Here is a 13,985-nt window from a genome sequence, read left to right as displayed (position 1 = left end):
AATGTCTTCACTTTTCTGCTGTCTATCCTGGCATTAAAGGTACTGCTGGCCTGTGGGTGTAGCTTTGTCAGTGTTTTTTCAGTGTCATCTACTACTAACAGTTGCTAGTTGTTTTCACAAAGTGACAAAACGCACAGCATGTGGGACTGATGGTGACCAAATACCCAGAAATTATGTAACAAAAGGAAGTGCTGTAACTAAATATTAAGTAAACGCTTGGAACAAAGCACACAGCATATTTATGTACCCCACTGCTCTGTGATGCTTTATACCAAACCCTGCCAATAGTGGGACAGTTTTGCTTTGTTGTTTAGTTATTATCTGCAGATGGAGAAAAATAGAGATTAGTCACTCAGAATTTAATCATGGCAAATGGAAGAAATCTGTGACACCTCAGTTGGTGGGGAGAGGGTGTGCTTCACTGTCGCTGCTCCACTTATGGGTGTATTTCAGCATGAATCGCATAAGCACAAGCACTTTATGCTTGCAGCTCCAGCATTCTATGCTCTTTGTCTTTGTGCAGTGCTTTTTACTCACCACACCCTTTGAGGTGAATGACTTAATGATTGAGCGTCTGGCTGACAGATTGCCGGTCAACCAGCTGAGTGGCTGTCTGATAGCTTTCTGGCTGACTGGCTGTCTGACCGACTGATTAACTAGTGTTCCCGCCTTAATAGCAGGGAATCAATAGTGCGGTCCAACTCTGCACTTTGCAGAATGACAGGCAGACTCACTGCTGAATTGAGGACAAGGTGCTGGACAAATGCCAAATATTTGTCTGTGTGTGTGTGTGTGTCGCACTGTCCCTGGTTCAACTCCGGTTTTGGACTCTTGTTGCATGTCATACCCTCTCTCTCCCCCTTGTTTCCTCACTGCTTCTACACTATCAGCTCTCCATTAAAGGCAAAAAATGCCCAAAAACAGAACTTTAAAAAAATAATGTGTGTGTTTTGCATGTGCTCTAACTCAGCTTGTGTAAAGCTTGTGTAATCTGAGCTGTACTCTACAGGGGAGGCAAGAGGTAAAGCACAGACTTTTAAGTACACTGGTTGGAAGTCACTCAGGTCGTACACTTAGAGAAAGCCAATTGACTGGTTTTCAGCGGAGGAGGTAAGAAAGATCATTGTGATTACTTTAATGGATCTTAAGTCTGCCTCTACTGTACAATATATAGTGAGAGCCATCGGTGATGACCACTATGAGGAGTCCCTCCAGCAATAATGTCCCATTAGCGTCCACTGCAGCTGGCAGCGTAAAAGCTGAAAATGTCAAACCCAGTGTTGCAGAACTCCTGCTGTTCCTGACGGCTGTTACAAGAATGTGGAAGACTTTGCAGTGCAGTAAAATAAGGCTGTAAAGGCAATGGCTATAAATTGATATGGAAGATCATTATCACCTTTTAAAATGTATTTGGGGAATGTGTTAGGTAACAGTGGCTTATTAACATCCAGTAGGGTTCTGGCTATGATGTTTCATCTCAAGTTTTTTACTTGGTGAGCTCCCAACTGCATGTAGAGAGTGGGGAAGGGCCATATGGTCACAAGCAACAACTACCATGGCTTGAGGCTGAAGCCAATGTGTAAGAAACTGAAACTGCAATGTCAGCGGCCGCCACTAGATGCTCCAATTGACTCCCATTCAAAAAGCATCAACTTCTCTCTAGAAATACTGAGTCACTCTTTTTTTTCAACAAGTCATTATGGTCTTAATAGCTAAATTAAGGCCCTCTAATAAGTGTGCTGGTGGTCATTTTGGAAATTATTGCTCCGTCAATAAGATATGAAGCCTTATAGTAGCTTTGATGTCGGCCGTGTGGGCGTTGATTGACAGCTGTGATTGACAGTTGGCTCACTTGCTGCTCTCCTTGACTCCAGGACTCACACTGAGTCACACTATTGTCACACTGTTGTTGCAATATTTGACTAAGTTTAATGTTTCTTGATAATGATACCTGCCCTGTTAGCAAATTTAGCTGAAGTAGCAAACGTTAGCCCAAGTGTGAAGTCCCAGGTTGCAGGGCATGTTTCCAGAGTGTGAAAGGCAACACTCCTTATTTGGAAGGTCCTAGCGCCAAACATAAGCTGCAACTCTGGGCTTGCCAACGAGTCAACCAATGAGTCACATCTCCCTACTTCCATCTTTATATCCAGTCCATGTATGTTCAGTGTTAAGAGGCCAGCATACCCCACAGGAACAGCTTTTCGGCCAGTCGAATTGTTTCGGAAACCCCGTGTATCAGAGTAGAGGGGGCTGTGTGGGGCCATCTCTGTAACTTTCCAAAACTGAAAATCTGTCATTCACACAGACTTCATGTCATGTTTGGACAGTCATGCTAAAGTGAAAAAGGAACCATTCAACCATTCATGACATAACTATTTCTGTCGCTTTTCATGTGAACAACTGAGTGCAACACTAAGGAGGCCCTCAAGGAAAGACTCCCCCCTCTTTATGACTTTTCACTCTACCTTCAATTGTGGCCATTCGTAACAACTAAAACACTTTAGTCGTACGAGCTAGTTCTAATCGACCATAAACCAACCCTTAAAGAGCATATATTCAGAGTGACAGGGGCTTCAGAAACTTCAGTGTGTTGAAACACGTATTTTGGTTCCCGTCAATGAGGTTCTTTCATCCTTCTTTGAAAGATCATTTACTTGCTGATTGGATTTTGAGAGGCATCATATACCTGTCGCACATGAAAGTGTTCCTTATAAAGACTTGAACTTTGTAAATAGGGTTCAGCTGGTCGATCATTAGAAATCAAATAGGATTTAACTCTGTTCCTAACGCAGCGTGGTCTAGTATTTCACTGATTAGCCTGTGATCAATATAAATTAGAGGTTAACTGTTGTAAATCCAATATGTGACTCTCACAGACACAGATAGATTCCCTTTCCTTCCCCCTGTCTCTGTCCCTCTATCCGTGAGCGCCAATGTGTGAGTGTGATCACGTGCATGTGTGAAAGTAATGTAAGTGTTTGGACACTTCTTTGTTCTATCAAGTAATCACACGTACACATGCTGGCCAGCCTATATGTGGGCAAAGTGCTCCGTGCAGAGGCAGCTGTGCACGCAATCAAACAAGCTGAGAATATCGACATCTTCTCCAGAAGCTGAAAGCCAAAGAGAATGTGATTGTTACTGTTGTATAAACGTCTGTTTTTTTATTGTATTTGTATTGTAGTCAGTCACTCTCAAACGGAACACAGAGAGAGCAGCAAGATTCAGCGTGTTTAGATACACTGTGGTGTGCATGTGTGTGTGTGTGTGGTCTAGGTATTCCTCATGTTGTGGGGACTCGCCTCCCTTATGGGGACAAAAAGCAAGTCCTCTTAACGTATATCATTAATTTTAGGGTGAAGACTTGGTTTAAAGTTAAGGTTAGTTTAGGGTTATGTTAAGGTTAGAGTTAGGCAAGTAGTTGTTATGGCTGAGATTAGGATAAGTCTCCAGGAAAGTAATGTAAGTCAATGCAATGTCCTCTGAAGTGATTGTGTTTGTGTGTGTGTGTGTGTGTGTGTGTGTGTGTGTGTGTGTGTGTGTGTGTGTGTGTGTGTGTGTGTTATTGTGGGAGATCTAAAGCATATTGATTTTAAAGCAAAGCAGTCCTTCTAAAGCACAGCAAGTTTGATGCAAATGGGTTTAGTCTCCTCTGCCAGGGCTCAGGCTCATTAAAACATATTACTGTTCTTGCCATATAACCAAGGACCTACTTTGGGTGCCAACCTATTGTTCAAGAAACTAAGATGTACACACACACACACACACACACACACACACACACACAATGGAGAGGTAGGGACTCATATTAAATGATAGTAAGGCAAGCCTCTTATTCAAAGTGGCATTGTTTTGAACAAATACGGTGCACACACAAACGCACACTAATGCACAAACATACTGTGCATTCATATGCCGTCTGGCTCTCTCCCTCTCAATACATTTCACTTCAATCTGCTTTACTGGAACAAATATCAGATTGCCAAAACATCTAAATACCAATGAAATAATACAATACAATAGTGCACAATAAACACTGAGCATCTACTGAATTCATGAGAGCAAAATTAAATAATTTGGGCAATGTAACCAAAGCCAATATGTTCCAAGACAATTGTTAGTATTATATCTTATGACCATATTGTATGCAACTTGTATTTGCAGCTTGTATGTTATAAAAGGAAAATACATAATGAGTGCATTTACAGGCACACTAGTATCCTGGTTATGTTTTGCTCATGGAAACACCTTATCCTGGTTTCAGAAACTGGATACCCAGAACACTGTTGCATGTAAACACCATATCCAGGTTTGTGAACATTCTTCGTTGGTACAGAACATAGTGAGAGATGTTGAGGAATCAAGACACAACAGGATAGAGACGATCAGAAACCTGGAAACTGTTAGAATCATGTAGACAGGGATATGAATAACCAGGTTTCTCATGCTCCATGTAAACGCCATATTCCCGAATATGATCAAAACCAGGATAAGACTCAAAACTGGGATACTAGTGATCAATGACGAGATCATGTCCGTTAGGATTTCAAGGGTCATTTCTGATCTGATTACCAAAATCAAGCATTTAATCCAGAGTTTGTACAAATAATAAGCAATTTGAAAACATACATAGAATTTTTTACCAGGCTGGTCTAAATGTAAATGTCTAAATGTACATTTTATCCACATATAGCATATACAGTATATGATGGGAGACAATGGAAAACAATATTAAAGCTTGAAAGTGTTTTCCAACCAATTCTTTTTTTGCAGCCTTGTTTAATAACAAATCACATCTCCTGCATCCTTCATGAAATATATTCAGGAACAATTTTTTGGTTAAATAAGCCACTTAATGAAAAGAGATTCAAAGACAGTGTAGTGAACAAATTCCCTTATTTTAAGCTGATGGAGTGGGTGTTTCTACTCAGATGTCTGTCAGCAGCTGGAGGCAAATATTTATTTGGAGGCTGATGGATCTCAGAGGTGAACTGAATTTTTTTCTAGATAAGTTTACATCAAACTGTGATGAGGTTCTTGATAAGTTGTTGCTTCACTACGAGCCTCCAGTACAGCTTCAGTGCTCTGTGGAATATATTGAAGTATGGACACAATTCTTCTAACAGATGTTCCCTCATTTGGTGTTCTGAAAGCAAGGTCTGACACAAAATCTCTCTACTGTAGGTGTTCAATTGGATTAAAGCTGCAGTGTGTAGAATTTAGTGCCATTTAGTGGAAAGGACTTGGCACAAATGGAATATAATATTCATAAGTATGTTTTAATTATTATAATTACCTGAAACTAAGGATCGTTGTGTTTTCATTACATCTACATAGGGAGCAGGTCCTCTTCCTCAATGCAGTGCCTCCACAAGTACTACAGAACAGTACAATACATAAATACATTACAGAGATATATAAAAACAATGAGAGTATGTAAAGGCAGTGCCAGTGATGAGGTAGTATGATTACTCATGATTGGTTTGTTTTAAGCCATATCTTAAGTTCATGTTTAAAGGTTAGCAAATCAGTGCTCTCTCTTAATTCATTAGGTTGACTTTTCCAGTAGTGGGTGGCTCTGACTGAGAAGACTGTTTGCCCATACTTATTACGTCTGTATGTACAACACAGTCGTCCTCTGGTAGTTGCCCTTGTGGCCCTGCTGCTACTATTCTTCTGCATTATGAACTGGCTCAGTGTGGGAGGTGCAAGCCCACGTAAGACCTTAAAGATAAAGCAAGCATCTGCAAAATGTTTAAAACTATCTAAATTAAATAAATTGTACTTTTCTACTATATGGCAATGATAGTTTTTGGCCTTTCGCTCAAGTGTTTTTAGTGTCTGTTTGTGAAGGAACTCAATTGGTTTCAGGGTTGTCATGCTTGCTTGTGACCTGTTTGTAAGACAGTATGCTATGTGGGAGAAGATCATAGCATGCATAAAGAGGTTAGCTGCCTCTATTGTTTGGTATGGTCTTATATGCCTAAAATTAGCCAGGTTGAATTTGATAGTATTGGCCACCTTTTTAATATGCTTTTTAAACAACAGAATGATTCCGAAGGTATTTAGAATCAGACACCACCTTGAGCTTTTCTCCTTTAACGAAAACATCAGGGTGGTGAGTCTCTGCGGGTTTCTGATATTTGTGAGTAGGACTTTGAAAGTATTGTGTTGCTGTGTCTTTCCACTTGCTTAATTTGGTTCTAATTTGTGATTATAGGCTGTGAAATTCAAAACACAAGGTCAACTAAATACTGGCTATGCCTGACAGATGATATGCTTTTGTAGCTACGCTGTAAATCGGCTCGTAATTTTTACAACATACATCCAGCTGCTGGATGGATGCATGATGTGAAAGATTCGGAAACTCAAACTTTAGTTCAAAAGGTTATTGGCTGTTATATGCCAGCCGGTCAGTAGTCTTCATACCAATGGTACATCTGCTTTTTAGTGTAGTGCACTTAATAAGTGGCGCATTCCACTTAATACATGGTATGTTCCTCCATGCTTTGTTGTGTGGCTGTATCCAGATGTATACATTTATTTTTATATTCGGCTCCATTTTATATCAGGGTTCTGTAGCCAATAGTGTTTTAACTGAACTGAGGTTTTTCTGAGGTCTATAAATGTATGTGTGAGAGTTATTCATATAGTGCTAGCAAGCCACAGGCAGAGCAGTAGGTGGTAAAAGGGTAACTAAATGGTGAAACTAATCTGATGGTTTAAAGCTACCAACATGATATATATAAAAATTGCTGATGGTTTAAAGAGTTGGCCTTTCAGTCTGTTACCATCTATACATTTAAAAATCAACCAAAATGGTATGAGGAAGTTGGGGGTTGTTAACTAGTAGCACCTCCAGCTGACTTGGTAATACTATGAAGAGTATCCAAAGTAGAATCCCCTCATATATGTAAATAAGGTGGACAAAATATTAGAAACACCTTTCAATATAATGCACACCAGTACAACACCATCACCTTCAATAATTAGCAACTTTCTGACAGTGTCAAAAAAAAGCTTCATAAAAGCAGTGTAAAAGTTCATGGCAAAGCTGGATTGCAATAGATTGTACGTATATACGTAATAAAGTTGGCAGTGAGTGTATGACTGTGTTAACAGCTCAAAAAACATTTGCTTGTGTTTGATTACACCTTTACAGCAGCCTTTTTTTCTTCCTTTATAATTGGTCATGGAATAAGTGCAATAATGCACTCAGATGTGTGCCAATATCTGAAAATAATGGATTCAATGGAGGGAACACAACGCCAAGTGGAGAGGCATTCCTTAACTGTCTCCTTCATTATTTTCTTATAACATAACACCTTGTTGAAAATCTTACTCATCTCTCTCTCTCTGTCTCTCTCTCTGTCTCTCTCTCCAGGGCGGCTCCATCCAGAACACGGAGTCTCAGCGTTGTCTGGAGTTGGTGGAGAGCAGACAGTCAGAGTTCAGTTTCCAGCTGGCCATTCAGGATTGCACCGATCAGAAATGGACCATCACTAACATACTGACTGTCCTGCCACAGTAAACACAGTGAGACAGCTTGCTCACTGCGACACCTTTGTTGTGATGGAAAAGTGTAGTTCAAGCGAACACTCCACGAGCCGCTGCAAACTGCAAAAACCAAACTAAACCAGATGATGGATGGACTGTCACAAAGTTGTGGCGCACCTAAAAGGAATTAGAGTCCAGTTAGAAAAGGACTAACATGCTGGCCTAAGCGGTGAACTAAGTGTCCAAAAAATGAGCTTCAATATCAGACCTGTTTCTACCAAGAATCTGCACAGGAAAAGATGTGTTTCAATCAGACATGGATCATCAGTAACCTAACAACCGTTTTATACCAATGACCTGAGAGAAGAGACACTCACAGATGGAGTCTGGGCTTTTAAAATTTCCCATTTTGCACTCGAAATGAGAAATATAGTGGCTTGTTCCAGGGGACGGGCTTGTGAAATCACGTAACCACTCTGGTTATAGCAGGAGCAGGCCTGTGATGTATTATTGGTCCCAATCCACAGTTTAAGATAGAGCCTGTACTCCCTCAGTCTCATCGCACAATCACCATAACAAATTGAGTGAGCATGGTTCCAATATGTTTGTGTGCAGAGGGAGAAACTCAAGGTGAGTGACTGCCCGCATTCCAGGAAAATATAGCAATTTTATGATGGAAACTAGCTGAATTGTAACGCAAAAATGTACGGAGGAGACAAGCTTTGAGTTGTTACCATTAAATGCCACTTGACTCAGAGTGTAGGCAGGACAGATGCTGGAGATTACCTCAGTATCAAAGTGTAATGGAGTATAACCACCGGGTGATTTAAACAGGCTCAGTGATTGAAACACTATCCTTCAAAAATTTTAGGAGTGTGCTTTGGAATTAATTTGATCAGAAGCAGAGCTGTCGATCATGATGGCATACACCGTATTTGTGGGTTCAGAGACAGAGCAAAAGAGTCATCTGGAAAAAAGAATTTTAGGACTTCCTGCTCGCTCCTGTAATACCAGCACAGTACATCACTCTGGCTAATGCAGCATTGATACATCTTAAACAGACCTGAAAGAGTGAAACTGATGTGGCAACTGTTGGCGTTAGAGAAGATGAAGCATACCTCAAGAACTCCTGCCCAGGTCTGATTTCAAAGCAAGCACATTAGTCCTCTAAAATCTGGCAAAGACTCCACACTGACATTGATGTGAATTCAGAGCAGTGGGTCAGTGATGTATAGGCTGCTGGTTCAGATCTTGTGTTCATGGGGTGCTCATATGAGAAATGAGGAGTTAAAGGAAAAATCCGTCTTCAAATTCTGTCAATTCACACAGGTCTCCTCAGTTATTCAGATGAATTAAAGCTGTAGTTGCTCTGCCATAACAGGTATAATAAACAGGAACATGTTAACTTAACACAAGCTGTACATGCCCACACAGTCCTGAGAAGATGTCTAATCAGGCAAAATAATTGAAAATTCCTGTGTGGGTGTAAGATGACTGCAAGAGTTTGAATAGAGCAAAAGGTCTTGTTTGAAAATTTACTTTCCTGTTTCAGGAGCCTCCTCCGAAGTCCTCCTTTCATTAACCAGGACCAAGGCTGTCGTCTGATATACAGCTTCATAATCAGAGTTCTTTTAGGCTTTGTCACTGTGTTCCCAAATCTCTGCAATGACTTAGTAAAATGTGACTGTAATTAAAATGTTGGCCAAAATTACAAAAGTAAGGCCCAAGTTGTAATACACCAAACTATCCTTCAAGCATCACAACTCTTGTATCATGCAAAGTGCCGGAGTTTACAGCCGGTGTTTACTGCTTTGTTGGCTGTTTGAGTGCAACTTCTCGGTGGTAAACTCCAAATTGCTGACTTTATGAGATGTTGAGGGCAGCACCAGTAGTTAAGAGGCAGATCTCCCAGTGACACTATGATGAATCCTCTGTTGTCTTATTTCTGGAGGAGGTGCAGATACAGACCAGCCTTCAGTCCTCCAAAGAACATATCTCGTTTGGAGGCGGCCCCTCAAATTTCCATTCTCCATTCTCCACCTACACATCTACAACAAGGTCGAGCACCTCCTGTGTGGGATTTAAATGGTATTTAGAGAAATGTAGGACATTACTACTGAAATGTGCAAAAGCAGAATCAGATGATGAGTAACATAAAAGGAATGGATTGAGCATGACAGATGGATGTTATATCATCCATAACAGATGGATGGGATCTAATAGTGGACAAGCATCCAAGAAGGGATTTTTCCTTTAAAAATGTGCTTGAGCAGTAAAACCAGTACACCAATACACTGGTGTGTGTATGTCTGTGTGAATGTGTGTGTGCCCTATTACTTTGCTTTATTCTGTAAATGCTGAGTTCCCTTAAAACTCTGAATCATGAGTATCCACTGGGTAATAATTTGCACAAATTCAACATTGGGGGATTGTGAGCAGGTAAACTGGCATTTCTGCACATTTCAAATCTACAGCTGACCATGGGGAGCATGCAAAAAATTTGCAAACAAAGAAGAGTACCTCCATTCTCACTCAGTTCATCCCAGGAGGAATTTTGGCACCCAAAGACATGTAATTAATCAATATTATACATGTATATGTGTCTGAGTTTTGGAGTTATATTTGTGCCGCTATTTTGAGCGCACTCAGACAATCTTAGCACAGAAAAAGATATTTTGTAGAGAAAACATTGTCAGGCAGAGAATATCTTTGTGTAATAATTTCTCTACACAATATAATTTATGTGCATGTAAAAAAGAAGGAATTTGGCACCAAAAGACATGTAATTAATCAACATTAGATGCGTATGTGGGTTTGACTTATAGTGCATCTGTTCCTCAGTTTTGAGCATGCAATAGGACAATTTCAGCACAAAAAAAGATATTTTCTAGAGAAATTATTTCTTTGCATGATAATAATTTCTCTACAAAACATTATTTATGTACCCATATCTTTTTCTGTGCTTAAAATGTCCCATATTGATTAATTACATGTCTTTGGGTGCCAGATTCCTCTGTTTTGTATGCACATAAATATATAAATACTGACTGGGCATTTGTGGAGATATTGGAGTGTCGGGATGTATGTTTGCTGTATGAGTACATTTTGCTTTTGCTGATTTGACATTCGCATATATAGTACTGCTAAATAATGTGCCCTACATTTACAGGTCTCCAAAAGTTACACACTGTCATAACACTTTTAATTAAATATAACTGCTTTGCAATCAATCTCCCAATTATTCAAAGTCCCCGGATTCAACAATCTCTATCAATAATTCAACACAAAAACAGGATGAACCTATTCATTATTAATCCGGCTATTATGTATTCAAAAGTTTCTTTTTCAATCGCAGCCCACTGAGGTACACATAATATAGTGATAATGCAGTGGTAACTTGTGGAGGACTGGAACTGTATGTCTTCTATCAGCTACTGTGTAGCAACTGTTACCAAACCTTCTGTTGATCTTCTGTTCTTTTTGTGGCTCAGGTTTGTAGATCCTGAAATTTTAAAGGTATCTCAATTTTTGGGAAGCTGAAAATGTCCAAGCTATTTTATTAGTGTATTTAAACTTAATATTTATAAGAACCAACAGTAAAAACAGATCATGGCAAAACATGTCCCGTGTGTGCGTCTCTTTTCATCTCTGCTAACAATGAATATTCAGCCAGTGGTCAACAGGCTAAAACACACGCTACATTGTTAGCAAACATTTTCCTATTTACACATCCAGCATAACTAATAACATTTACATTAATTTAAAGTCACCGAACAAATTTAAGTTTGATTTATGAAATAACTGGGTCTTAACTGCTAGGTGCTTGGCTTTCTTCACCAGATAGTCACTAACTTTGTCAGTCTGCTGTTTGGTGCTGGGCAGGTAGTGTAGAATGGGTTTATCACAACATTTTAGCTGAAAACTGCTGTCTGCTGCAGCTGGAGACCAAGTTGAGGAGAGTGGTGAGAGTGAAGCAAAAACAGTAAAGTTGCTGCTGTAAAACCGAAATGAGCAGCTGAAGATGCTAAAACGCTCTGAGCTGAGGGGAACTGCAGAGTTGGGTGATAATTCTCTGTGGGTTCATCACTATGAGCCTTACACATAGTAATTTGATCAAGTCAAAGTAAATAAGCTGAAAGTACTCAAGTAAAGTACAAATACAGAAATTGAGCAAATGTACTCAGTTAATTCACTCCACTGTGTAAGAATGCACAACATACTGGTTCTGTAATATTAATGTAATGTGTGAAAACACAATTGATGATACATTTTAGGATTTTTGGTCAATGCTTTCACTATTTTGAACAGCAGCAGACACTGAATTACAGCAAATATTTCAGTGATTTTGATATTTGACAATCCATAAATATGTAAATTAAAATCACAATAGACAAAATATTTGATAAATTGTAAATCCCTAACCATCTATCATCTCTTCATCTGTTTTCTAACATCTTCACAGTCACTGTGTGATCTGTAAAAGTCTATCAATAAAAGACAGATTACAAAAATGTCATCTGGTAAAAGAAATGAATGAAATTCCTACTCCAACCACCTTGTTGTCCCACAGTCTCACCACCTTACTAGTGAGGAAGCAGTTCTCCCATTAAACATGTCTCGAAGCGGGTGAAGAGAGAAAACACTGTACAGCCAATCAAATCAATAAGCTGAATCTGAAATGATTAAAGTTTAATTCAACCTGTGTCCTTACAATCTTGCTCGGCTACATTTATTAAATTCTATATTTATTTATTTATATGTATTTGCTTCAAAGCTGTAGGCTGCTAAATAAGAGCACAGGAGAACACATTTTCCTGTGTGTTTGGGTCTCTGTTTAAAGCCTGGCATCATGAAACATGTATGAGATGGCATCAACATCAATCCCAGTAATGCTGCTGTTTACTCTCCCACTGTCTCATAAAAGCCGCCATTTGCATGCGCACACACATATACAAACACACACACATTGTGCATTTTATTTCACCGTTTTTCAATAAGGGAATGAGACAGAAGTGGATGCTAAATATGATTCATGATATCCAAGGCGCTAACAGTGTTGGGGGCAAAGTATTCCATGTAAGGGATTTACGGTAATCTCATTATAAAAGGTGAATGTGTTCCACCATGTTACAGATATATTCAGATCACTTTTAATAACTAGGCTTTATCATTTTAACACTATTATATTTGGGGGCAACAAAAACAAATGAGGGGATTGATGTTAATTCATGTTCATTGATTTGATTTTTTATTTTTTTGTCTGATTAACCTTTCAGTGTTGTATTTATTTTTTATATAGGTAAACAAACTTTCCGATTTATAAACTGGTATGTCAGTTTTCAGATATTGGAAGAATATTGGGCTTTTATTAATTATTTATTTGAAAGGTCATTGATGTGCTTCACTGATGATATTGTTGATTCCTGCTTTAATAGACCTGTAGAAAAAGTCTATAAACCTTCACAAAATTGGTGACTTGAGACTTCACTTGGACTTGATTTTAGTTTAGACTTGACTCTATTATGACTTGATACTTAAAAGCAGCAACACTCAGGTTACAAATTTTAAACTGGTAAAATCCCAGAAAGAATCAAATATAAGCAAGACAGGCCGTGTATCACCAAACACCTTGATTATTTAATTATTAGATCAATGCATTCAAAGGATCTGGTCTTAGCAATGTAAAAACACTGTTGACACAGCCTTAAAAGGAAAAATGTTGTATTCAGGAGACCTGAAATATTAGAGCTGGTTTGTAATTTGCTGAAGAAGACTTGTGATTAGACTTGGTCTTGCTTTCAATAAACTTGACCTGGCTTTGACTTGTGACTTGATTTAAGACATGACTTTGATTTGTCTTATTTGACTTGGGAGACTTGCTTTTACTAGATTGGGACTTTGACTTGTCTCGACTGAGACTTACTTTGACATGACTTAGAAATTGTACTTGTTTTAACTGACTTGAAACTTCACTTGACCTTTGACTTTAACTTGTCTCAGTTAACTTTAGACTTGACTTGATAAATACTTTGAATAGACCCAGTACTTGGGCCAGTCTCAATTGACTTGAGACTAACTTTAATAAGACTTGGACATGAAGTTTTGAACTTGAGACTTTACTTGTTTCAATTGACTGGAGACTTGACATGAGTCGACTTTGATGTGGCTTAGGACTTGGACTTGTTTTAAATGATTTGAGACTTACCGTGATAATACTTGAGAACTGACTTGGACTCACCCCAAAACAAATAGAAACATCCCTGTATGAAGCCTTTAAATTAAAAAAAATGAAAGGTGCTAATCCTAAAAGGAATGTCACTCGCCTTGATTTCAGTGGAGGGTTTGAGACTATTCATGAAAGCCTGAATGCTCCTGAATATTTTCCACCCTGACAAGTATAAAACTGATGAAAACACTGCAGACCAAAGAAAAAAATAAAACCATACTGGTGCAGTTTGTGCTCTGTAGTTCAGTCATACTGGGGGCAG

The 13,985-nt window shown here is 38.9% G+C and overlaps 1 protein-coding gene across 2 annotated transcripts in view; it reads left to right on the top strand.

Annotated features, from left to right (window-relative positions):
- galnt18a (UDP-N-acetyl-alpha-D-galactosamine:polypeptide N-acetylgalactosaminyltransferase 18a) overlaps positions 1-11,786 on the top strand; it is a 183,502-nt gene extending 171,716 nt beyond the window's left edge. For both annotated transcript variants that reach the window (XM_044355427.1, XM_044355428.1), the window contains exon 11: positions 7,385-11,786. In XM_044355427.1, the coding sequence (XP_044211362.1) occupies positions 7,385-7,531 (147 nt within the window). In that variant the 3' untranslated portion in view covers positions 7,532-11,786. The remainder of the gene's footprint in view (positions 1-7,384) is intronic.
- Positions 11,787-13,985: the final 2,199 nt, after the last annotated feature.

Source organism: Thunnus albacares, chromosome 7 (assembly GCF_914725855.1).
Source record: "Thunnus albacares chromosome 7, fThuAlb1.1, whole genome shotgun sequence".
NCBI lineage: Eukaryota > Metazoa > Chordata > Actinopteri > Scombriformes > Scombridae > Thunnus > Thunnus albacares.
Note: the sequence above shows the minus strand (reverse complement) of the source record. Positions and strands in the feature narration are given on the sequence as shown.